The 27,720-nt window shown below is 39.8% G+C and overlaps 1 protein-coding gene across 3 annotated transcripts; it reads right to left on the bottom strand.

The window, feature by feature from the left end:
- Positions 1–246: 246 nt before the first annotated feature.
- On the bottom strand, positions 247–27,720 carry LOC124717015 (smad nuclear-interacting protein 1). 3 transcript variants are annotated; one of them, XM_047243657.1, is made up of 5 exons: positions 27,583–27,720; positions 26,620–27,242; positions 19,877–20,137; positions 12,196–12,544; positions 247–1,192 (listed from the first exon to the last, which is right to left on the bottom strand). In XM_047243657.1, exons 1-5 carry the CDS (start codon positions 27,598–27,600, stop codon positions 899–901), a joined length of 1,545 nt encoding a protein of 514 aa, XP_047099613.1. In that variant the 5' UTR covers positions 27,601–27,720; the 3' UTR covers positions 247–898. The 3 variants fall into 3 exon arrangements, with proteins under 3 accessions (XP_047099613.1, XP_047099614.1, XP_047099615.1); XM_047243658.1 differs by having other exon boundaries at positions 19,877–20,134; XM_047243659.1 differs by having other exon boundaries at positions 27,455–27,594.

Genomic DNA, 27,720 nt, shown 5'->3' with positions numbered 1-27,720 from the left:
ATTACATAAACAATGCAAATGGGTACCCATGAATAACTATGGCTATAGTCAAAAATGCAAATGCCGTTCTACAACTGAAACAACAAAACAAAAAAATACTGAAGCACTGTCTGCTCCCTTTAAAAATGTGTGATTGAATTCATATCAATTAATTTCACCTCTGTATTGTGATTAAAATTCAGTTGTACGTAACTGCAAGTGCCAAATGGCAAGAAAGGATTAAACTGAAGGAATCTTTACTTTACGTTAAGTTCAACCCATACCCTGTTTTTAATAACTATATCACAGTCATTTTTGTCTTAAATGCAAAAGTGCCACAGATAACATACTACACACTTCTCAGGGACCACATCACTGCACAACATACAATGGACTAAGTCTAGTGAGTTATTACTACCATAACCAACTTCCCTTGTGGTGAAGTTAGTCCTTTTCTCTGCTCTTTTTGAAGTATTGAGTTAAATAATACGGCATCAACGCATATTCTACTATGAACATTTCCTCCACTATAAGACAACAGCATTATTATCAACTTTATAGATGAAACAGGTACTTTTACTGCTATTAGAATTGTTACAACAACAACAACAGCCACCAACATAAGTAGCATGATGAAAAGAAAGACAGAAGTGCCATTGTTGAGGTTTAATGACCGATTCTGATGAATCACAACCAACGTGATACAAAATGAGGCAGTCTAGCGTTGTCATTAATCAGTGGAAATTTTTGCCTAGTGGGCACAATATGACAAAGTGGTCTACATGAATGGAGCTCATTCAACAATATCAACAAATGAATCACTTTTTTTTTTCACCCATTCAAGTAAACGTTAACTAACCAGTTCAATAAAACAGGCAACTACCTTCCTTCAAAGTATCTCCCGGACAGCCATTTGTGACTACCCATTCTGATCGTCGTCTTCTTCATCGCCTTTGCTGTGCTCGTGTAACAAAACATAATCTCTTGAGCTGTATCCAAATTTAATAACATCTCGCTCCATCAGTTCCACGTACTTCCGTGCCTCAATACGCTTATTGTTCACATACGTGCCGTTAGCAGAGTCCAAGTCGATGATGTACGGTCGCACTCTCTTGCCTTTTGTTCCATCTTCTCGAGTGAAAGGCACAAGTCTATACTGCAGGGCTGCGTGCTGCTTCGAACACGATGGGTGGTCCACAGGGATATCAGCCACCTGCAAAAATTTTAAATACTAGCTTATAACAGGGATTCTGTATGTAGTAGACTGGCAGAAGTGTTATTTATTTCATCACTGATGGTTACAATGTCCGTGTTTATACAGTGTCTATCTTCTCATGTGTCTGTTCCTTCAGACATGCATGCATGCATATCAGGGACATGTGATGTGCAGAAATGGACACTGCAGATACGGAAACTGTATAACTGCAGACATTGTAACCATCATCAGTGATGTATCCTTGCTTATATGAGATAAAACGATGGTAAATATCTGTCTCTCCCTGCGTCAAAATCACAATGTGTGCAAGCATAAGGGTTGTGGACTCCACGTGGAAGTTTGGGTCAGTCCTGAAGGCATGCTCAAACAGCTGAAGTGATTAAGGGACTGCTCATGATAAGTGGGAAATACAGATTCACACCCCAGTCCGGCACATATTTTCAACTGTCACAAAGAGCTGACACCAATCCAGATTCACAAAATCCAAATCAATTTTGTAATATTATTTATTTATGGATATGTGGCACCTGGGAACATTAAAGCCATCACGCCTATTACTAGATATCCTTAGAGATTTGAAATTATGATATTCATACTACACGAGAAGTAAATATTGACAATTAATTTGACTGAATGGCTGATGATAACACCAACAGCTCTCATAATGAATATCTATAATTTATGAAATGCCAGTCTTTGTGATATTATGTTAAGCTATTTCCTCGTTACATTCTTATCAAATTGTAACACATCCTTTCCTAGCCACCCAGGTGTTCTTTAGCAGTTTTGATACTGTAGTCACCCAAGCTGATTTCTAGTGGCAGGGGGAAGTGAGTTTATGTTCGGCCAGAGGAAGATGGGTTAGATTTTCCCTAAATGGATGCCAGTTGGAGCCGAGTAGACTGGCTCGGAGGGAGAGAAATACTGCAGGAATGATTCTTAAACTCCTGCCACGAGACACCACTTTATAGAAGTGCAGTTAAGCAGGGGCAGGGGATGGCTAATACAATGCTTACATTCTCCTCCAGATTTCTGAATGGCTCAAAGGTCTCTATTTTAAACAATTTTGTGGGCTGGTTGGGTGCTCACGAAATTGAGGAGTCAGACTGAGCCCTCATCAAATTGAGGTGGCAAGCTGTCAGCCATTTTCCCTTTTTCTCTTTTTCCAAATGTTAATTTTGAATGTCTGGAATTAGTGGCTTCTTGGCATCAAAGATTACATTTCTGGAATGGAATCCTATAAAGCATACGAAAGTGCGTTCCGCTGCAGGGGCATCGAATTCTATGCGTGCACTTTTTCGTGTTGTATGTCAGTGCCATGGATTAATGAGTGTCCACTTGTTCTGTGAAAGAAGGGCTCAGAGTGGTGTGTGGAAACATAAGCCAGCTGGAGATGTGATTTGAACAGAAGTGTAGGACTTGGATAGAGTTAATTAATAACAATAAATTTCATTTTTTTTCTGTGCAAATTTGTGCATGTGCATGTTTCAGTGATTGCATGACAGTTTCCCTACTTACCTCATGTAATTGATTGTGAAATAAGGACCAATATGTACTGAACAAAGATGAATAAGAATGCATTTATTAAATGACTAAAAAGAACAACATGAGATGTCTTAAAATTAACAGATTTTGAGGAAAGTCACTCGTCAATGTGGTGGCACAAGACAAAGGTGGCGCACGGTAGGAGCAGTGGACAACAAACAAAGTCACTACCTTGTCCCCAAATATCACCAGCATAATACCAAATTTTATCGAAGTGAGAGGCTTAGAATTAATCATCTCTTGTGGAAAAAATGGTCTGGACAAGATCCGGACTAAATGTACGTGTTTAACACACGAGTTTGCCGGCAGTGTCCAGTGGACCTTACGCACACTCACATGGGCATTAACATTTGCCAGTCGGAATGCCTTGGAGCATGAAACACCGATTTACATGTTGGGCTGTGTAGCACGAATAAAGACAGTGAAATGGTGGCGAGTCACAATACTTCACGAAAGGCATTTCGGCATGAAATCGATGCTGATGCTGTGAGGAGAAGACGAAGACTGAGAGCAACGCTAGGTCAGTGGAAATCTCACTAGGAACTGAGATATTTTCTTGTACCAGTAGCTGCCATAACAGACAGCTATAGCGAGCTAGGAACATACGGTACTATAAAGATTACGACGATTTGAGTTGAGGGGGTGCTAGACATCATAGTCATCAGAGCCCTGACGAAAAGTCAGCATGCAAATCTCATTGGTGGGGATGAAGGCTGTCCCCACATGCAGAGCAGTTTATAATGTCAAAATCTGCTGCCCTTCCCCACCAATTTAGGGATGAGGCCTGACAGTGCACAAAATTCCACCAGCCTTGTAACACTAGAATCAGTATCTGTGAGGATGGTGGGTACATCTCCAGCGAGACTAAGGGCTGCCCTGATATCAGTATACAGGACACACACAGACAAAATATGCTGAACTGAAAGTGGCATGCAAGAAACTTCAGAGTGGGGGATCCTCCCACTGGAGGAGAAAACCACGTGTTAAAGGGCTATGCCTGAAGCGCATTCTGGTACGCAGAACCTTCTCCCAGCGGCGAAGCTGACATTAAGTCTGCCAAGCCTTTGTGGTTGATTCGAGCGACCGCAGTTTATTGTCTGTCACATGCAATCATTCAGCCTCCAATGCATCTGTCAGAAAATGAGATGATGGCGTGCAACGGGATGGGACAGTGATGGACAGCACCATCCCAACATGCTTCCTTGGCGACTGTCAGCCATGTCGTTGCTCTGTATCCCAATGTGGCCAGGTATCCAGCAAAACATCACCTCCTTACCACAGTGTTGGAACCACTGTAAGGAGTCATGGTTGCACTGAATCAGTGGGTCTACTGGATACATTTGGTGCTTGCAGGGGACTAAGAGAGTCAGAACAGACAAGAAACCTTGTACAGTGATGTCTGAACCCTCCCCAGTGGCACCAGAATGCCATATAATTCATCATCATAATTTGTAAATTGTTCTGGAAGATGCACTTTAAAAACTCTTATCAAGATAAACAGCAGAACAACCGAGAGCATTCTCTTGCTGGGAGCCAGTTATATAAATAACGATAAAACTGTGGTACGTACTTAAAATGGACGACAACATAGGTGTAAAAACAAAATCTGGAGTACAAGTTTTACTGTACTGTGTCAAGCTTAAAATCACTCTGGGCCTCTGAAGACACCAAGGTGGCAATGTGTTCTGTCCCTGGCTGTGTATTTTGATGCCTGGTACATCCAGATCCTTGAAACAGTCCATAGCATGTATCCCAAATGGCTTGGTCGCATGGGGCTGATTTCTGAACAGCCGTTCATAAGTGAGTTGGACCACTGAACTAAATGTCAATGACTGAGATTTTCAGTGCCTGCCAAGCCAAATGGATATGTTGCCAAATCCAGAGTGGTGGTTCACCAGCCTCTGCACACAGACTCCGAGCTGGGCTGGTCCGAAACACTCCAGTCGACATCCAAATGCGCTCATGGTGGACAGCATCTAACATCTTCAGATAGGAAGGACAGGCCAATCAGTAGACCACACTGCCATAATCTAAGTGTGATCGAACAAATGCCCTATAAAACTGCAGGAGGCGGGACCTGTCAGCTCTATGTTTTTCCGCTAAGACATTTTAAAATATTCAATGACTGGAAACCCTTTGTTGATAGGTCTTTCAGGTGGGGGAGCAAAGTCAATTTTGAGTCAAATAATAAACCCAAAAAGTGCACAGTATCTTGAAAACATAAAATATTGTTCACCACTGTGAGCATTGGTTGGTTAAACATTTGACGAGCACGGTTAAAAGTGACACATGTAGTCTTGGGTGAGAAATGAAAACCAATTGTCCTGGCCCAGGTTTCCAGCCTCGTAATGGTCAGCTGTAGCTGCCTCTGATCTTGCCATCGTCATAAGATCAGAGGAAGAGTAGACGACTGCAAAGTCATCCACAAACAAAGAGCATTTGACAGGGCTCGTGACTGCAGCGGAAATGGCATTGACAGCGATGGCAACTGCCGTGGGGGATCCCATTCTCCTGAACATAGAAGTCAGATTTGGCACTGCCAATGCGATATTGGAAACGTTGGTCCTCAAGAAAGGATTGGATAAGAAGTGGCAGATGCCCACGTAGTCCCCATTCATGAAGTAGGCAAAGGATGTTGTACCTCCAAGTAGTGTCATACACTTTTTCGAGGTTAAAAAAAGGACAGACGAAATGGTTTTGGCGTAAGGATGACTCCTGTATTGCCATCTCCAGTAGAATTAAGTTGTCAAGGGTGGAATGGTAGCACCTGAAACCACACTGGGTGCAGCTCAGGTGACCTCGGGATTCGAGCAGCCAGATGAGGTGGCTATTGACCATGCGTTTAAGAGTCTTACCCATACAACTGGTAAGGGTGACAGTCTGGTAACTGTTAGGGGCGCCACAGCAGTCCTTGTCTAGTTTCCAGAATTAATATTACCTCCTTCCAAGTCGTGGGGTACTGTCCAGCAAACCAGATCTGACAAACAAGAGGAGCTGTCCTTTCACTTCAGGGCACATGATGAAGCACAGCATTATGGATCTCATCAGATCCTGGAGCAGTGTCTCTGGCTGCAGACAAAGATAATTCCATTTCCCGCATGGAAAACGGAAGGTTGTAGACTTCGTCATTATTCAAGAAGAAATTTAGCTTCCTCACCTCTGCAGTCCTACAGAACACCTGAAAAGCAGGAGCTTGTCAGGATGACATAGTAACAGTAAAGAAGTGTTCAGCTAAAACTTGAGCCATGTCTTCTGGTGTGTCCACCAAGACCCCATTACTTGCCACGGCCATAAGGGGATGAGTACTACCTTTGCCTGAAATCCATCTTATTGATTCCCAAACTTGCACATTGGAAGTGGACCAATTAATGGAAGTCTTGAATTTCCTCCAGGAAGCCCTCTTTTTTTGCTTTATCACTTGTCTCGCATGTGCTCCTGCACATCTGGAGGCATGAAGAATGTCTGTAGTTGGACAGTGTTTTAAGTTCTGCAGAGCTGTCAGTCTGGCACTGATTGCCAATCGACAGTTGTCATTCCACCAAGGTATAGGCTGCCGTCTCAGGTGGTTACTAGACCTGGGGATGGACGCTGGGGCAGCCCAATTGATCTCACAAGTGATATGGGTCACCACCCCTTACGCACAATATTTTTGTTCAAAAATAGCCTGTCAACTCTACTGTAACAATTTTCCCTTTGTATCAGCCATCTGCAAGGTCTCCTGTTGGCCACCATCCTAGTCGGCATACAGATCCACACTGAGAAGCAGTCACTAGACTGTAAATCTGAAGCTACTTCTCACTGAAATGAGTCTGCAATAGCTGGGGGAAAAAAAAGAAGGGCTGATGGCTGAAAAAGACCCTGTAGCTGTGGAAAAGTGTGTCACCTGAACCGCGTTCAGAAGGTCGATATTCTCAGAGTATATGAGTCATTTGATCATCCGACCCCTAGAGCAACTGGTAGCTGAGCCCCACAGCACACTTTGTGCACTGAAGTTCCCCCACGAGGAGGAATGGGCATGGTAGTGCCCGGAAGAGTTCTTCCAGTGCGTCAAAGCATCAATAGGGGGAAGGTACAATGAACACAGTGTGATATTAAAGGGTACAAGAACTTTCACAGCAACTGCTTGCATGGCTGTGGTAAGAGGGGCAGCCACTCCACTTGTCTACAGTAGTATCGTCCTTCCTGTATGCCTGGTAGCCCCATAATGCAGGTGTGTCAGTGACTTTAAGATGTGTTTCTTGTAAGCAGATGCAGAACGGTTTCTTCTGGACCTATAGCTGCAATTCTTTCAAATGTGAGTGATATCCATTCAAATTTCACTGCAACACTGAAGTCCCTGTGGAAGCCATTGGTTAGCAATGGTTGTTCTCTTTCTCCCTCAGAGGCGATGATTTACTGGAGAGGTCAGGGAGAACATTAGCCGCTTCCTTGGTCTCCGGTTCCTCCAACTGGAAGTCCATATCCTCAAGAGCATAGTGGCCATCAGAAAGGAAGAGAGTGTGCCGATCTGAAAGTTTAACTACTGCTTTCTTGGAGTTTTAACTACTTTTCAAAGGATGTTTTTCTTTACTGACACGTGGTTGGCTGGATTGCGGAGATGGCTTAGTTGGCTTCTGATGTTGGTAGTGGTATGTGGCTTAGGTGGCAAGCCTATTGTTGATGACTTCTGAATGACTTCAGTTTCAAGTGGAGCATTTCCCCACACAGGTACACCGACAAGTGCTAGTACTCATACTTGAATCTGTGGTCTGAGTTCGTGTGGAGGCATCACACTTAGTGATTGGCATCTTAAGAGCTGATGCAAAAAAAGTAGCAAAAACCAGTGGTTGCACAGCTTTGAAAGCCTTTTTAGCTTCCCCATAGGGTATGTGTCTCTTTACTTCCAACTCCTGAATTTTACTTTCCTCGTTGTAAACCCCACACTTCCTGCTCCAGACTGGGTGATACCCAGAGAAGTTCATATGTTTTGGAGGAAGTATACAAAAATTGCCCAAGTCATGAGGGCTGAGCCTCCACAATTGCAATACATAGCCTTCCCATTACATCCCATAATGGTATGGCCAAATCTCTGACATTTGTAGCATCACACTGGTAACTCCACGGGGTCCAACTCCATTATACTGGAGCAGTTAATCATGCCCTTATTAACGTAAAGGGTGTCATGCAACTCAGCCTCGACTAGGGAGCCACCTAGGGCCTTACATCCCAGAAGCTTAGATATTTGGTTTGAATCTGCTGATTCTACTAAAAGTGTTCCATTACGAAGTCATTTGACACTTTTTACAGACCCAGCAATATCTTGTGAATATAGAAACGGGATATTTTCTCAAAGGTTCCCCCTGTTTGCTTGATTACAACGAAAGTGTTATGGCACAATAATGCCTCCGTTACTATGTTTCTGAGACTTCTTTTCGGGAGGACTGACCAACCGAGCTCTCTTTGAGGAGTGGGTGTAGGTACCAGCTGACTGTACACCCGTACTATCAGTGACAATAGTAGTAGTAGTTTGATTAGACCGTTCCATAGGGATCCCATGATACATTAGGGAAACAACCGTCGACCCAGGCAGAGCTCTGCATGCCTTAGCAAGCCTCATACAACGAGAGGATGGCAGGAGCCCGAGAGGTTGCCTGCCGGAGACTGCTTTACTTCAAGAGCCATTCACCTCATCAGCACGTAGCACATGTTGAGGTTGAGGTTTTTTTTTATAGAGGTTTGTACCTTCATTGCGGTCTAGGCGGTGAAGCAATGGCCTACATTCTCCAAAACAAACATTATACCGCTGCGCTGCACAGTGGTCGCTGAAGCATACCCAGAGCTTATGGCGGCAGAGGGCTGGCGGCACTTATCAGTCTCCAGCTCAGGAACCCCGGGGGTCAGCTAGCCCATACTCAGCAAACGAATGCAGAGCCACTGAGGGACGGAACTATTGAGACATGTGGCGAAAGGCTGTCACATGAGCTTTTGTTGAATTGTTACTTGTTTTGTTGCTACAGTAATTATTAAGGGCACTTACTAATAGCCAGATGAGAGAGGTGTATTGAATTGTTAGCGGTGATCATTTCCAGTCCAATGGTTGGATCTCTGAAACTTTTATGAAAGCAGTTTGATAGTTACAGGGCTTTTAATTACTGACAGTTGAGTTGCGAAGTTTAACCCTGTCACACAGATCAACGTGAGACTGGCTACCCTTCCTTTTACTGATGTGTAATGTAATAGGTTGGTGTATAAGTTTATAGCATTTTTCTTTTGCATGGGTTCATTTATCAATTGTAATTTTCTATTTGTAGTTCACTGTTGCTATTTGAGTTTACATATTATCATTTTGTGTTCTGAAGATACTGAGTGGAACTTTGGGCACTAGAAAATGGAGTTCCAAGTAGAGAATTTGAACATTTCTGACATATTCTTCTGACCGAGTTCAATAGAGTGGTGACATCAGCAAAGGCAGCCAGAAATATTTGTGCTGTGTATAGGGCTAATGCAATTGGACAGAGCATGGCAAGGAAATGGTTTTCTCATTTTGAGGAGGATCATTTTGATACAAGTGTCTCTCGATGTTCAGGAAGACCTTCAGGGTTGGATGAAGATCGTTTAAACACACTAATCCACATCAGTGTATTTGAGAATTGGTAAATGTGACGAATTTTGATCATTCCACCAATGTATGACATTTGCATGCAATGGGAAAGGTTTGAAAATCTAGTAAATGGATACCGCGAGCTCTAAGCCACAATCACAAAAATCGGTAGGTGCCTGTATGTGCATCTCTGTTTGCTCGCCATCAATTGGTTCGTGAAAAACATCGATTGTTCCTACCCTGAATGATTACTGCTGAAGAGAAATGGTGTCTCTATGCTAACATAAGGAAAAGAAAATAATGGTTGTGCCCAAACAAAGCAGCAACTCCCTGTACAAAGGCCAGCACACATCCACGAAAGATAATGTTGCGCATCTGGTGGAGCAGCGATAGTGTGGTGTACTATGAACTCCTTCCCCGAGGTTTAACCATCACTGTTGACATTTATTGTCAACATCTGAGATGTCTTGCAGATGCAGTCAATGAACAATGACCAGGAAGACCATAAAGTGATGCTACTCCACCATAACGCACACCCACAGTCTGCTAGATTGACAAAAAATACTATACAGGAGTTGGGTTGGAAAGACATTCTGCACCCACCTTATTCCCCAGATCTTGCGGCCTCACATTTTCACCTTTTCTGCTCTCTGTAGAACAACCTTCAAGAAACTTCTTTTCCGGATGAAAATGCACTCTGAATATAGCTCGAAGAGTTCTTCACCTCAAAACCACGATTCCTACACTCACAGAACTGAAAAGTTACTGCAGCATTGTTGGACTGTTGTAAATAGTGAAGGAGATTATATTGACGATATAAGTCTCAGTTACGTGCATCTGTTGTATTTATTAAACTTATGGAAAAATGCAATGAACTTGTGCACTAACCCAATAACAGTGAAACAATAAATCCGGGCCCACCATCAAATATTTCCAATCAAATCAGGAGAGCAGTGCTCTATGTCATTTCTTTCAATGTCATGCATTGCCAAGACTGCAGATGTGAGATGACTTCGCATGAAGTCATGGATGTTCCATGAAACAAATGAAAGCAATGTTTAAAAACATAAGAATTATATGTATCACAACAGTACTGAAGCAATCAAATGTGGAGAAGCAGCTGAGTGGTCAGAGGAAGTGAGAGAAACAGTAAGATAAGGCTAGTGGATGAGACGGAGGGAAGGAAACAGTAATGGATGGATATGAGAAAAACATTTCAGTGTTAGCAATTTAACAAATATAGTGTCAGACAGAAGGAAAATTGCTGGTATACATCAAAAGGGAAATAATGTTGATGGTAAGACTGCACGGACTTTTTAGCTAAAATGCAGGTTACTAGGTCCCTTGTTCCACACTTGTACACATGAAAGGGAGAAGAAGAAAAATTTAGTGTTATGCAAATGTGCAGCCAAGATGCTGGACATATCCAATCTGGTATTGCAGTTATGGAATGACGATAGGTTTTTGATACGTGAGGATAGGTACTGAGGACACTAGTGCTAAAACACCAACAAAGTAACAGGATGTGAGAAAATTACATTCCTATTCCATCACGTTCCCCCTAACTGAGCACAGGAAGGACCAACAATCTGGCAAGATACACTTTCGGTGGACGTAACACAAATGGAAAATAGGCTCTTCAACAAATCAAGTAATGACTTTTTGGAAGACTATATGTTTACAGAAGGATGATCCTCAAGTCATCTACCAACTAATTTACAAATATTATCATTGATAACACATACAGTGTATCAAAATCAAAATTCATTTGAGAAAATTGTAAAATTACTGTGACACAGACTGGCCAGTCAGTAATTACCTTCAGAGGGTTAAATTCAAAATACTGCATATACTTGTACAGAAAGTAGTAACGACAATCAGTTCACAATTACTTTAAGATTGACACTTAGGCAGGAGCACACCGAAGACACACAATCTCGTATTTCATTCAGTTCACTTGAACTCACAAACTATTCAACATATAAAGATGAAACCAGCATCAGTGTGTTCTTGAAGAAAAATGTTCAAATGTGCGTGAAGTCTTATGGGACTTAACTGCTAAGGTCATCAGTCCCTAAGCTTACACACTACTTAACCTAAATTATCCTAAGGACAAACAATTACACCCATGCCTGAGGGAGGACTCGAACCTCTGCCAGGACCAGCCGCACAGTCCACGACTGCAGCGCCTTAGACCGCTCTGCTAATCCCGTGAGGCTGTTCTTGAAGACCACTCAATGTTTTCATTTTAGGTTGTTTTTTTTTCCAGCAAATTTTTGAGATGATACATTGAAAGTTTATGAAACTGCATTTGCTAATGACATCAATGAGTTTTCAATATTACTCAATTTATGTGGACACATTAGGGGAATGAAGGTTTACAAGCATTTATCCGTTTTTGTTTCATTTCATTTTTCTTAGGAAATACAGAAAACTTAATTCATAACTATTTCCGTTGTCTGCAGTGGTTAGTAAACTTCGCGATCGGATGGCATTTCAAAACATTGTCTTGGAGCTCCTCAATACAATGATAAGTGTAGCACAACACTTCAGTTGATCATCAGTCACTGATAAGAACTCATATTCATGTAAATAACCTTATATTCACTCAAAACTGCAATGACAACACAACATGATACAGCACGGGTGGGCTACCGAATGGTGGCATGGTCAGATTTGATGTCAGCATTGCAGCCTTTTACTGCACCATCTCTGAGTGATTCCTACTGTGTACTCTTCATAACCATGGGAAAACATATCACAAACACTCATGGATATGATGGAATGATTTATAACTGCAATAATACATGAATCTGGAATTGATATTTTTGCCTTTTGCAACTAAGAAAAAGAATGGCACATCAAGTATACAAACCTTTCTATCACGGCCAATCAGGAATGCAGACTGTCTGTGAAGGTACAGCGTGGGCAATGCCTCATCGCCTTTGAATGGGTAAAATCGCCACCGACGTTTCGGCTTGCGAGCTTCTGGAGGCTCGCTGTACTTGATAACAACACCATTGTAAACATTGACATCTTCTGTCAGTTTCCCTGACAGGCCAAAGTTTGGCTTCTTCTTATCCTCAGCTGAGGAAGGGCCTCCAGAGTTGTTATTTGCAGCCTGTTTGTTGTCAGACTTGCCCCACTCGTACTCCCTCTCGTCTTCGGTGGGACGCTCACGTTTTATTCGGCGAGGACCTTCCCGTGAATCACCTACATGGTCCCTGGAAAGCAAATGACATGCTTTTACACTCATTTGACAACTGCTTTCACTAATACAACAATAAAAAGGTTGTTCTGCACTTTGCAGAAATGTCACAAAACAATGTGATGGCTATTCTGTATGTGAAGAAACAAGCTCTACATTTCAGTCTTGTCTAGTGTTACTTACAAAGACAGTCCCAAAAATCTCTCTCATTGAGAAGAGAAATGAAGAAGCATGATCACTGCACAAATATCATTTCTTCAATGTGACTGGAAAATGAACTAGAAGGTGACTCATTACTTAACACTATCAACTACATCCCAATCATCACTGAACTGCACTATTAGATGTGTAACTCTACTTTTTCCAATGTTACTTCAAAATAATAAAAAGGCAACACTAATGGCTAGTGTGCTGAGTACCTACATCCACTGGTTATCCACGAACACAATGATTAACTATTTGCATCTGTTTATTTTGTTTGTGCATTCTAATACGCCTCAGATAGTTGACAATACCTAAGCATGAAATATAAGCAGCAAATCATTCTGTATGTGCAAATGCAGTCAAAATTGATTCACAGCTCAATAAATGGATGGAACAGTAACAAGAAAGTATAAAGTATTAGTGTTCAACTGATAGCCATACTAATGGGCATGATGAAATTCCAAATGGGCAGCGATCTGCCGTAATTGAAAGACTTGGCACAGAAAAGTTTATGCAGGATGAAGTTTTACAATACTGTCCTTATTCAATGCGTTTCCTCACATTTCACGAAGTTCTTTTTGGAAAAAAATGCTATTTTTTATTTGACAAAAATGTGTACCATTACTGGCAAAACATAAATATACAGCCAATAGTTAACCAAAATAGCTTCACTTCTAAATGTGTGCAAGTATTACCTGTAATCCCTGTCTTTTATGTAATTGCTCTTTATTTTAACTTTTCGCAAAAATCTTCCCAATTGAGTCTTTAAATGGAAACAATGGATACTGCCCCAGTCTGTCTCTCTGTAGCATTCACCGAGTATGTTCATTTACAAGGTGCTGCTCACAAAATTTTTCTATGCTTACCATTTAGTTACTGTGCATGGTCTCCTCCAAAATACTCTCCTCCCAATTGATACACTGCTCCCAAAGCTGTTTCCACTTCCACAAGCAGTCTTGGTATGCCTCTAGCGGGATCGGTGAAGCACGATCTGCGAATTTTCTTTTATCTCATCTATCATTGCAAACCGTCTTTCAGCAGGATTTTCAACCTTTTTTTTTTTTTTTTTTGGGGGGGGGGGGGGGGGGGCGCCTGCAGGGACCAGGTCTGGAGAGTATGGAGGATGAGGCAGCACAGTTATTTCATTTTTTTGTGCAATTGTCATGCACCAACAGGGCTGAATGTGCAGCTGCATTATCATGATGCAAGAGCCATGAATTGTCTCGCATGTTTCAGGCCATTTCCTTCTCACATTTTCTTGCAGGTGTCGCAACATACCGGATAGTGTCATCGATTAACAGTTTGTCCCTGTGGTAGGAATTCATGATTAACTAATCCTCCAAAGTCAAAGAAGACTATCAGCATGGCTTTGACATTTGACCTGACCTGAAGAGCTATTTTTGGCCTAGGAAAACCTTTCCTGATCCATTATGAAGACTGAACCTTTGTCTTAACATCAAAACCCTAGAACCATGCCTCAACACCAGTTATGACTCTCTCAAGGAACATCTCATTCTCATTTGTATGATCCAAAAGCTCTTCACAGATAGTGAGGCGAAGGTCTCGGTCTTGACTCATGAGCCATGGGACAAACTTGGTGGCAACATGATGTCTTCCAAGATGCTCTGTCAGGATTTCATGGCATGATATTACTGAATTGTTAAATTCTTCTGCAATCTCTCAGACAGTTAGTGATGTGGACAGACAACAAAGGGCATCCTGAATGAGGGTCATCTTCAACTTCTGTCTGGATATTTTTAAACTTTGTGAAGCATTCATAACACCAAGTACGGCTTAAACACTCATCACTATAGGCTTCCTGCATCATTTGGTGTGTGTTTCATGATTTTCTTGAGTTTCATGCAAAATTTAATGCAGATGACTTGCTGCTCTAACTCTGCCATGTGCAACATAACATTCCACTCAATATAGCACCGAAAAATAACTAACAGATATACAACAATGAAACTTCTGGCAGTTACACATTAAATACAGGCACGTGCAGGGATGCCAACCACATTTCGCTCCAACACATCATTGGCACGATGTTACAAATGATCCAGAATTTTTTGAAGAGACCTCATATGCAGCATTTCTGATGATTTTCCCCTTGTTGGAGGTAGTGCTGAAATTCTGTTGGCCGATTACACTTTAATCTCTTCTATGGAGCCAAAATGCTGCCCTTTAAACCTTTATTTCATTTTCAGTACCAAAAAGAAATAATGCAGCAACCCGTCTTTGTTGTCCTACCTCAGAATGTTTGGTGTAACATCATCTGTAAATCTACTCAATACACCAAAACTTCCCTGTGACTGTCGGACCACATGGAAAAAATCCTTACAGAAAACAGCATTAAAAAACAGATGTATTATTAGTTAGAATTAATTTGCTGTTGATGTGAACTTCTAACATTTTTTTGGGCTGTGGAGATGATGGTGTCTTTCACTGTGAAGATTACTGTTTTGTTGCAGGGTCACTAATGTACACATACCATTCACTAGCAGTTATTTATTTGTTTAACCTGATCTAATTTGGGCCTCTCTTACATCAGGCCATAGTTTCACATGTACAGTACCCTTTCTACATCATATGTACCTAAGAAATAGCAATTTTAATATGAAAAATTAAAAAAAAGAAAATTTGGTAAGGATCAGACAGACAGAAGAGCTGATCCAGTTTTAGACCACAGGATGCAGAGTTAATTTGTGAAATGGAACAGCTATTTGCGTTTCTCTGAGCCTAAAGGAACTGTTAGAAGTTGCTTTTCCCTCTACTTCTCTTTAGACACAGTGTCACTCTGTGACGACAATGAAATGAGACGTCCTGGCAAGGAAGATAAATATTGTTTCAGTTGTGAATGGGTTTACAAGCAATTATGAGTCCACAGGAAGAAAGATGGTGAAAATGTGCCTGGAGAAGGAACAGAATTTAATGGAATCTTGTAAGTATTACAATCTGTTTCTTGGTGTATATATTTCAGTAGTAAGTACTATAATAATAATAATAATAATAATAATAATAATAATAATCCCTTTAGATCACATAACATCAACAGATACGAAGAAAGTAAATTGGAAAAAGAAAACACTACATGGCAAGCACCCATATCATCTAACACAGCCACACATCGATCAAGACGCATGCAACACATGGCTAAGGAAAGGCAATATATACAGTGAGACGGAAGGATTCATGATTGCAATACAGGATCAAACAATAAACACCAGATATTACAGCAAGCATATTATTAAAGATCCCAATACCACAACAGATAAATGCAGACTTTGCAAACAACAAATAGAAACAGTAGATCACATCACAAGTGGATGTACAATACTAGCAAATACAGAATACCCCAGAAGACATGACAATGTAGCAAAAATAATACATCAACAACATGCCATAAAACATAAACTAATAAAACAACACGTTCCCACATACAAGTATGCACCACAAAATGTACTGGAGAATGATGAATACAAATTATACTGGAACAGAACCATTATAACAGATAAAACAACACCACATAACAAACCTGACATCATACTCACCAATAAAAAGAAGAAATTAACACAACTAATCGAAATATCCATACCCAATACAACAAATATACAGAAGAAAACAGGAGAAAAAATTGAAAAATACATCCAACTGGCTGAGGAAGTCAAGGACATGTGGCATCAGGATAAAGTTGACGTTATACCGATTATACTATCAACTACAGGAGTCATACCACACAATATCCACCAGTACATCAATGCAATACAGCTACATCCAAACGTATATATACAACTACAGAAATCCGTAATTATTGATACGTGTTCAATAACCCGAAAGTTCCTAAATACAATGTAACATATACCATACAGTTAAAAGGAAGTCACGCTTGATGAAGGTCCACGTCACTTTCCATTTTTAACCAGACCTAAGGTCTGAGAAAAATAGAAATAATAATAATAATTATATTATTACTAGTATTATTATAGCTATTAATGGTGTTGACATTATTATTTATATTCATAGCTGAGGAAGAACGTGATGTGGAGATGCTCAGGACATTCATTGGTTCAGATACAGATGATGATCCATCTTACAAACCGGACAACACTATAGATTCTGGTGAGAAGCCAAACAATTACTAGACACTATAGCAATTTCAGTGATTTTTTCCTCCTTTCTCTGAATACCTGTCATGTTATTGTTAGACAGCAGTGTTGAGCATACAATGTCCCTTGTAAAGAACGTCACAAAAACTGCTGAGGATGCAACTATTGCACAAGTAAATCATCACAATCAGGACGGGGATACTGCAGATGCCAATGCTGAAAAATGGTAGCGGTTGAAGAGGAATGGAAAAGAAATCAAAGAAAAGTCAATTGACAGCAGGGTAGAGCATGTATTTTTATGCAGAATTGTGAAGTTCCTGCAAGAAATGTGGAGCCGAAAGATTGCTCTAGATGCCCAAAACAGTTCAGCAATAAGTTTACTGAGCAAGACTGACAAAATATCCATAGAGCTTATTGGGAACTTGGATCAGTTGAGCTACAAAGGCAGTACCTAAGTAAGTTAGTGGAAGACAGAGAGAAAAAAGGTGCAACAACAAAATCGGATAACTCACGAAGGAAGAGGACCAAGAAATTATATTTACTAAAGGGTTCTGATAAGATTCAAGTGTGTATGCAGTTTTTTCTCAAAACTTTTGACATTTCTGAAAACTTTGTAAGGAATGCTATTAAAAAGAGAGATGAACATCACATAATTGAGAAAGAGTGAAGAGGGAGTCATGAACCAGATATAAAGAGAGCAGAAGAAAGTAAAGAGGCTATAAGGAAACACGTTAAAGAGTTTTCCTGCCCTTCCTCCTCATTACACGAGGAAATAATGTACAGCAGATTATTTACCTGCCAATATGAGTATTAAGATAATGTATGAGTTATATCGGGTACAATGCTATGAGGAAGGACAGTCAATAAATTATGATGGTATGGGGAGATAATCACAAAGGACTTTAATCTGAAATTCCACAGCCCACGAAAAGGTGTGTGTGATAAATGTTTAAAGTTTTCACATCTGGCCGAGGAAAAGGAAGACAGAGATTTTAAAAGGGAACAGGAAGAGCATTTGAAGAAAAGGAAAGAAATGGCAAGGGATTTTAAGAACATTAAGAAAGAAACTGCAAGGAAAGGCAAATCTTTGCTAGCTTAATCTCACTTACAAGCTGTGCTTTACTGCCCATAAGTGAATGAAAAGGCAGTATTCTATAAAAGAAGACTCTCCATGTACAATCTCTCAGTTCTTAATATAGGAGAAAACAAAACTGATTGCTACATGTGGGACGAGACAACAGCAAAAAGGGGGTCCATAAAGGTGGCTTCATTTCTGTGGGACTTTTTGAAAAAATCATGAGCAAAAAAAACCGATAACCTTGTTTTCTGATACATGTGGGGGCCAGAACAGGAATGCCAACATGAGCACTATGTGTTTGCATGCAGCGAATGCACCGGACATTCCAACTATCGACCAATGCTTTTTTGAGCCTATATATTCACAAATGGAAGTAGACTGAGTGTTTGCGAGCATCGAAAGAAAAAGAAAACACATAGATGTTTCTGGTCGCATTGGCTGGTGTACAATTTTAAGAATGATCTCAACAAGTACAGAGTGACAAAGATGGGTAACATTCAAATTTTAGATTTCAACCAGCTTCAGAAGAAAATAATTCAGAATAGGAAAACTGCTGAAAATGGAGAAAATGTGAAACGACTTAAGATTGATTGGATGTAAACTATGAAAGAACAGCGTGACACGATGTTTTTCAAGTATTCCTACGATCATTATGACTTTCAAGTTTTGCACACCAAGAAAAGACCTGGCCTACGAAATTCTTCGAATTCAGGACCTAAAGATAATACTATCTGCCCAGCATATGACAATCTTCTCTGCATACATAAAGAAAAAAGATCTTATAGATTTATGTAATAAGGGTATTATACCTCCTATGTATCACACATTATACCAAGGACTCAATGCTGTTAACGATTTAGAAAATGAGGAAAACATGGAGGAATCACAGGAATAGACTTCATGTTTATTCTCTGTTTTTTATATCCCTTATTACTGTTCCTAGTTCATCACCTTAGCTATTTCATGAAACCACTAATTTTAGCTCGTTTAAATGTCTGTGTTGTATTATTTTTGAAACAGTAATCCACAAATAGAAAAACAAGTGTGAGGGAGCACTGTTTCGCTAAAATGATTTTTCCTATGTTTGTTATGTGAAGATTAAAAAACATGAATATCATTTCTGTTACCTGTAAATTATTTATTGTAAGTTCAATGTGACTACAGACAAATAACACAAAGTGAAAATATTAATGGCTTTTATATATTCTCCATCACAGTTCTCTTGCTTATAGCACTCACTGAATAGCTGTGACACCCATTCCCATAGCTCATTTCATGTAATCTGTATTTATAAAGACATTATTAATACAACTTCAGTAATCTATCAAATGATAACATTGCTTAAAGCTATGTATTATTTGTTTGACATTCATATGTTATACAGCAGCAGCCTTTAAGCTAAGGATCGGACAAACGTAACTATGTGGGTAATTTCATAAAATATTGCATTAGTGTCCACCAAGTGACTAGAATATGTAACACCTATTAGAAAACAACAGTCAATGAAGTATACTATTTATTTACCATGGAAGATATGTGAAAAATTATTAGAAATTACTGTTTTTTGGACAAAAACCTTTAAAACAAATTATCTTAAAATACTGTTTTTAGAGTAACGTTTCTTTGGTCCTAAATGGGTGAATTGTGCAGGTACGTTCTCTCCCTGCAACATATCTCTCATTCCTATAGACCCTGGCCTCTAACTTCACTAGTCCCATCCCGGTCTTCCACCCACTCCAGCAGTACACACACCTTTTACTCCGCCAACATTCCCACTGGTCTTTTGCCCTTCTCCCAACACAGTGTCCCGAAACTGCACTTAGCAACTCTACCCAGTCCTCACCATGCCAATGCACACACTCATATTATTGTTTTCCAATCAAGCACTTTCAACTGTTTGAAAAACTTAACAAATGTGATTCCACTGTGTCACCTCTCCCCCAGTCAGTCAGTCACTCACCTGGATCGCTCCTCCTGTTCATCGTTCCTCCGTCTTCTGCTCCTGCTCCTTGAATGAGAATCATCATCCCTTTCAGTCTTTACGGATGATGACAATTCACCGTTCACCCGGCCATTCCTCCGATCTCGGTGGCTGGTTCCATTCCTCCTCTCTGGCTTAACACGTCTAAGTAGCTCTGGGTGGGGCTTTCGCTCACCAGAACTAGAGCGATCACGGGGTTCCTCCTTTATACGATGGTCTGGCCTCAAACTGTTGTGACTGCTGGGAAATGTGAATTAAATTTTAGAATAAAAATTTAAAGAACAACAGATTCTATTAACACTAAATGCCACAAAAATGTATCAAGATCAGCACAGCATAGAAGACACTGAATGTGGAAAACTGCAAAATGATCAGAGATCAGGAAAATTGCAAAATAATAATCAGGTCAGATTTACAACATTGTAAGCTGTTGCCATAACATGACTGAATATCAGGTATAAGCATACATAATATAATCTAGAAAGTGGAGCATATTATACTTGACTAGCAAAATCATTTCTAAAATGCCAATACATTCTTTGAGAACTTTTTAGCTTTGTAATGATGCTGGAGATCGAATTTTCAAGCATTAAAAATGAAAACTGTTATCTGGCAAGTTCATAACAAGTATTTCCAGTCCTTCAATTTAATGAAATCCGACTTAGAAGTGTCTAGTAAGACAAATTCCCAACGCCTGTTTCTTGCTGTACATAATATTTAATTTTCTAACTGGAAATATTAAATTTTACTGGAGGCTTTTCTGAAGTCAAGTAACACGACCTAAGTGCTGTTACCTGCAGCTCTCTGTGACCAGTTAACACAGGAGATGAACTGTTTTACACAAAGCACAAGGCATAGTGTTTGCCACATACTCTAAATACACTGGTCTCCAGGATGTCTGCTTTCAAACTGAAGTTCTCTCTTGCTCTTGTGTTGTTAAGAAAAATTATAGGATTATTGGTTTTCTGTGAAACATTCTGCAACAGTTAAAAGTGTACAGCAAAGGCACCTGACTGCAAAGCTGGATCACAATTTTATATTATTTTCTTCATATTTATTTCTTAATGTTCCTATTTCTATTATTATGGGCACAATTTTTTTAAGGTGAAAGTATCTTTGCTTAACTACATAGATTATACAATCATTAACAACAGAGTTGTCTGAAGCAAAACTCTTCACTTCCTAAGGAAAATAGTAACTGTGCCTACTACTTCTATTGAAGGCAGTTGAAAAAACTGCATATTCTTCGAAGATTCAAAAAAAAAAAAAAAAAAAAAAAAAAAAAAAAAAAAAAAAAAAAAAAAAAAAAAAAAAAAATATTGAGAAAGCTTGCAAACAGAAATCTAAGTTTCGGGCACCAGCTAAAAATAGTAAGTGAGAACAATGAGCAACAGACTCATTCTAGCAAGATACTGCTCATCGACACAAATATTAGCATTATCAGAGAAAAGAGCATCGAATCATAGAAAAATATCTGTACCTTACTCTATGCAAGAAGGATTTTTCAGTGGCAGCAAAATTTTATCAGTTTCACAACCCTCGGTTTCTGGTAAAAATAAATTAATGGATCCAAAATTATAAAATAGAGCTAAGTGACGTAGTTGAATTTTAGGAGACATTGTTAAGGTACAATCTGAAGACAATGAGTAGCTTGATCACAAATGGCTAAACACCAGTCATTCCATTAGAGAACATGGAGAGATGACGATATATGTGGAAGTACTCCTATTCCCATGGCAATGGCACTATGATTACTGTTTCGCATGCTGGGACTTCCTCTGATTTTGCACTGAACTGTTTTACAGTTTACAAATCGGGGAAATCAAGCAACTGCCACGGGGAGATGATTCACTACAGTTTTCTGCAGTAGTTTAAAAAGGCAACTATTTGAAAACAAATCAGAAGTTATGCTACCATAATGGTTAATGCCCCACCTCTGCAGTTATTAAAGATGAAGCTCCAATAATGGCAACACAAAAAAAGCATCACTCTAGCAGAAATTCAGAAACTGTTGGGGGAAGCAATGGCACAAATAATGCTGTGGAAATGGAGTAATGTTTTATGCAACACAGAAACAGTTGTCGATGAAGCAAAGTGCGTTCAGACAATAATATCGAAGATGCCATTACATCCTTGGGCAATTCCAATGGCTCTTCCACATATCAGAGTACTGATAATGGCAATATTACGGATGTAGCATCTGACGTAAGAGGTACATACCCTTCACTGTATGTAGACACAGCTTTTGTTTCATATTTCGAGTGAGGGGCATCTACCATGCTTAGATTATAAATGTCATTTCACTATACAGAAATAACACTCTGCACAAGTACAAGATACTGCAAGGACTATACAGTGATTAGTATGTGCTTAAGCAGTTTATATTGTTTTAAAGTTGTTACTTATTGTGTTTACATGAAGAATTCAGATCCATTCGAGCACTGCTATCATTACGAGTACACCGACTAAATTTGAATCATACTGATTATTGTAAAAGACCATGTAAATCTATTATGAGATAATGTTATTACGATGTTGTAGAGTGGATTAACATTGCATGTTAACAGGGAACCCGACAAGACAGTTGGTATGGATTTTTACAGCTGTTGCCACTAGGGTCATTGCACACAGTGACCCAACAAAATCGCCCCCTTCCACACAATATTGTGCTTCGTTGCCAATCACTTTGATATTCTGATCCAAGTACTGTACCATAAAATCACCGTCAGCATTTCAGTAAGTAGTTTGGACATTACTGAAAATTGCAGTACCACACGTTGGTTTTCAGTCATGATGTCACCAAGATGGTGGACTACCATTCCTTAAAGCTTAGACAATATGACAACCAGGACATTACACATTATGCATTCGATCAGACACAAACACAAAAAATAACTGTAGGAATAACATGAAACTAATCGGGCAAATGCAGAAAATAGGGGTTTTTGTGTGGGAACAAACTAGATACATGACAATCCTAGTAGCTAATGAAGACTTTAAGAGTTCATGCAAAAATGAACCTAATGGAAAAATCAGAAAAAGTGGGTATTGGAAATATCATTTGACCTATTTAGCGCAAAAAGCCCACCATATCAGGAACAAAAAAACTTACAAAAACTAGGCATCAAAAATTTAACTCAACCTTTATAGGTCAAACGAAGTCTACAATACCAACACACCCCAACTATTACCAAAACCTAACCACACCAAAATAACTACAACATACTCAATTTGCATCCAACGCTACAGACTTTGAAACCCAACCAAAACCATAAAAAAGCTACTCTAACGTAAATTTCAATACCCACGTCTCAAACAAAATTAGGTACAAAAACCAGTACACTACAGTTCCGACTATAAAGAACAAAAATACCATAAAAAGATACATACCACACAAAGCCAGCTGGCAAATAAATCTAGGCTAGCACAACGTAACACACATACAAAACTGGGTTTACGGAAACGTTCGATTCCACCCGTCTGCTCTGACCAATGTCGTCACCAATATGGCGGAAACGACAATTCACAAAAACTCCCGTATCGTGACTATGACGTAAAGATGACAACAAACACAAAAATAGATCGAAAACCCATCAAACACTTAGTCCTCCAAAAATATACTGAAACTAACGGGACAATGGGGGGAAATAGGGGGTTTTTGGGTGGGGACAAAATAAAATAAACACGCGTCACTAAACCAAACGACAAAAACGATAAAATAAAATGACCACAACCTTCCCAAAATCAACTAAAAACAATATCCACTGGAATCGAACATTTCCCTTGACCTATATAGGTCAACAGCAACTACCGATACCAAATCATGAAACCCAAAACTACAACCAAGTCCACAATCATCACTACTTCAAAAAGCACAACAAAAAACAAAACTGGAAATGAACACTTCCCTTGACCTATATAGGTCAACAGCAACTACCGATACCACACTGTAAGTCTCAAAACTTTCACCACCACCACCACAATGAATCCTACCACAAAAGGAAACACCTACAAAAACAAAATTGGAATTGAACGCTTCCCTTGACCTGCTATCCTTACGACATCTCCACATATAGCCATCCCTAATCCGAGCCACCGGAACTTTAGTAAGCCTCATTTCTTCACAACACACTGAACACTTCATGACTTCAGCCAACAGGCCGAATAGCTGAAGAAATTTTATTAGAGACAATGCACTGTCCCTCATCATCGCCGACAACTGAAAACTTTTGACCTTGCCAGTCATATCCATACCTACCAAAGACATAAAGTGATTTACCAAAATTGACACACACCGAACAGAAAAAAAAACCTACAATAACGCTGACATAACAAAACCAAAATCGTTAACTCACTGAAAAATAGTCTGCTGAAACCACAGTCACCAACAATACCACACACGTGCAATGCTACCACGCAAATGAACCTCATACGCCACGTAACACACTAACCATAAACACACCACCAGAGAGAACCACCGACAGCAACAATACACCACCTATAAACACACCACACACGCAAACTAAGCCAAAAACATCACCTAACACACAACACGTAAACACACCAACAGAGAGCACCACCGATCACATCAAATTTCAGACCGTGGACAACACAATGAAATAATAACTTGAGACCAAAAACAAATCAGTGGCCATGGCCAATAACTTAACTCCTTCCCAAAACACTGAGTAGCACACAGAACTACGTCCAACGCCACACCAACACCACCTACAAACAATTTAAGAACAGACACATCTCACACTAGAATGCGCCACCACTTTACTCCAACAGGCGCTCTGCAAATAAGATCCATTTCCAATAAGCCACACAACAACGAAATCACACAACAGTTGTATCTCAGGTCCACGCCAATGGGTGGGGGCACAGGTTTCAGTTGACCCTTAGTTTCTGGTGACAGTGGGATCTCCGTTCAGCCACAGGTCTCAGTTAGGTCGGAAGCCAATAGTTTCGATGCGAGTAGGCAAAGCCAATGATTTGACAAGACAATTATATTTTTATAAACCTATAGCTATATTTATATCCCCACTGAAAATCTCTATTTTCTATAGCTTGAAAATATCAAGTTCTTTATATGCTATTAACAAAAATATCCCCTCCTAAAACCTTCCATGTTTGTATGATGTCTTAGTAACAAAGTAGGTTACACAATAATGACAAATAGATTGCATTGTCCACAACTTTGTAGCTGTATGTGGGCAAAACTCAGGTTCAACAAAGAGAAAATTTGGCCACATATAGACTCAAGAAAGAAATATCTGTCACCCAAGAATGGATTATGTAAATGTAACAACAGTTGGATGTTGGAGCAGGCCAGTATGAAAGTAAAGTAATTATTGCAACTATGAAATTAACATACACAATGCCAATTGTGTTCAGAATGTAAGACTACCAAAACCAATTAGTAATGTCAGATTTAAAAACACAAAATTGGTAACCTTTAAAAGGAGATGTGGGTAGGGAGAAAGTTATATTTTAACACACTATTTGCCCCACCAGTCCCTCTAGCTAAGTTACAGTGAAGGCGACCCCCCCCCTTTTTTTTTCTTCGACTACAAATCTAGGCAATACAAGCCTATTTGTTAGACCCAGATAATTATGTTGCTGTCTGACATTTACAACCTATATGGACACACAGCTTTGCTGCATCACATATGCTAAACGTGCATGAAACTTTACGTATGGGTTCTCAATTTTTTTTATGGTTGCCAGAATCACATATTATAAAGGTAACATACAACTTGCATCCACAACACAAATGATACTGAACCCTCCATGCCTGCACACACAAAGCAACGGCCTTTCTATGAAAATAAGCCTACCCAGGAATCTCCAATGCATATAACCACAACAGCCCTGTGCACAGAGAACAAGAAACTGCAATAACATTCATGTCATCCATGTCAAAACATCTGCTCATCAGAAAGTGTCTTTCAGAGTAGAACACAGTTATGCAGTTACCTTTCTAACAATATCAAGGTCATAAAGATAGAAACCCTGTTTTTTAAAGAAAAAAAGAAGTGTGATTTTCTCTTTACATGATGACCCCAGAGAACTGAGTGAAATCTTACAAAAGTAAAATGGACAATTATGTTCCCTGGTGTAATTTTTATGAACAGCAATGATGTTCAATTTTACTGCGAAACAACATTTTATGTATCAACTGCTTAAGAAACACACTTATATAATTAAATATTGGGAAATACCTAAAATAACAAATATGTATTGTCAACAGCAACACTGCTGCCACACATACACAATGTCTAACTCAAATGGCTCAGAGCACTATGGGACTTAACAGCTATGGTCATCAGTCCCCTAGAACTTACAACCACTTAAACCTAACTAACCTAAGGACAGCACACAACACCCAGTCATCACGAGGCAGAGAAAATCCCTGACCCCGCTGGGAATCGAACCCGGGAACCCGGGCGTGGGAAGTGAGAACGCTACTGCACGACCACGAGCTGCGGACAATGTCTAACTATGCTGCTTATATTAATCATGCGTGATAAATTACATTAACATAATCATATGTATTTATGGTGAAACTCAAACTCTGTGCTGTCCACACCTACATGTCTGTTTTTATTAAAGACTCCACACTTTGAGATCACCTCACTCAGTAACGTACAACACATTAAATATATTATGCATTTTTGTTGCAAGTCCTACTAAGATGAGAATGCAAGAACTACGTCTACCTGTTGGAATGCCAGTTCCTGTCGTTAACGTCTGCTGATTGTTTTTGGTCCTTTGCTCTTTGACGGCGTCTTGTCTCTTCATCACTGCTTAGTGGCTCCTGTTTCACTCTCACTAGCATCTGTTGTTGTTCATGCTGATGACCAGGCGAATGGTCATTATCAGTTTCCCCATCACGTTTCCTTCGCGATTCACTTAAATGATTAGCTGTGTGATCGTCGTCCAGCCTATGTTTCTTGCAATGTTTTCTCTTCTTTTTTTCTTTATGTCTGTGCTTCTTTCTTCTCTTGGCTTTCTCTTCATCTCCTTCTGCGTCGTTATCAGTGTCACTAATTGAAATTGTCATCACATCACAACGCGTGTTTTCACCGTCCCTTTGTCGCCGTTTCCGTGCAACGTTTTCGGGAGATTCACTGCCACTAGCACCACATTGGTCCTTGGCAACAGGAAAACATCTCTCACTTCCCGACGTATCTGACGGAACAGGAGCTGGGGATGCGTCATCAGTGGCTGTTTTCGATGAACTCTCCTGCCGTCGTTTATGTTTAGAATGGCGCTCATGATGGCGATGACGACTATGGTGGTGACTTTTACGGACTTCACTTTTCATATTTCTGCTGTCGTCCTGTAAACACAATCATTTTGTGACTACATACACTTCCAATGTATATAAAAAAAATAACATTAAAAGTCACTAAACTGGAACCCAAGAAATGATTTTTCAGTGAACAGGAGAATCTATAACAAACTACACTAACAAAAAATCACTTTAAACTTTTATTGATGTGCATTATATTACTTTAAAACCAATTGCTCCACGGAGGCGAAAAAAATTACCGTTAACGAATATGGAGGTCACGAGTCCCATCGATGGACGAACACTTCCTTGAAATCTAGGTTAGGATGGTATTTCACACACTATTTATACAATTTCACGTAGATTTTTTTAGAACCTGACACATTACCTGGTGAACAATCCGCATTGAGCTTTATCAATTTCAAAAGCTCTTGACAAGAACACGTTCAATTTTCTTCTCAAAACATTACTTAACAACTTACTTCCTCCCCCTACGTCAGAAACAGAAGCAATCACTGGCGTCACG

The sequence above is a fragment of the Schistocerca piceifrons genome, chromosome 9 (assembly GCF_021461385.2).
Source record: "Schistocerca piceifrons isolate TAMUIC-IGC-003096 chromosome 9, iqSchPice1.1, whole genome shotgun sequence".
Taxonomy (NCBI): Eukaryota; Metazoa; Arthropoda; class Insecta; order Orthoptera; family Acrididae; genus Schistocerca; species Schistocerca piceifrons.
The sequence above is the reverse complement of the archived record's forward strand: the minus strand, read 5'-3'. Positions and strand labels throughout refer to the sequence as shown.

What these genes read in the sequence shown, in the direction of transcription:
- LOC124717015 (XM_047243657.1), bottom strand. An exon ending in AGGAACTGGCATTCCAACAG is followed by an intron (nt 20,138 to 26,619) that starts GTAGACGTAGTT and finishes CACATTTCCCAG; the next exon opens with CAGTCACAACAGTTTGAGGC. An exon ending in GAACAGGAGGAGCGATCCAG is followed by an intron (nt 12,545 to 19,876) that starts GTGAGTGACTGA and finishes TTTGCTTTCCAG; the next exon opens with GGACCATGTAGGTGATTCAC.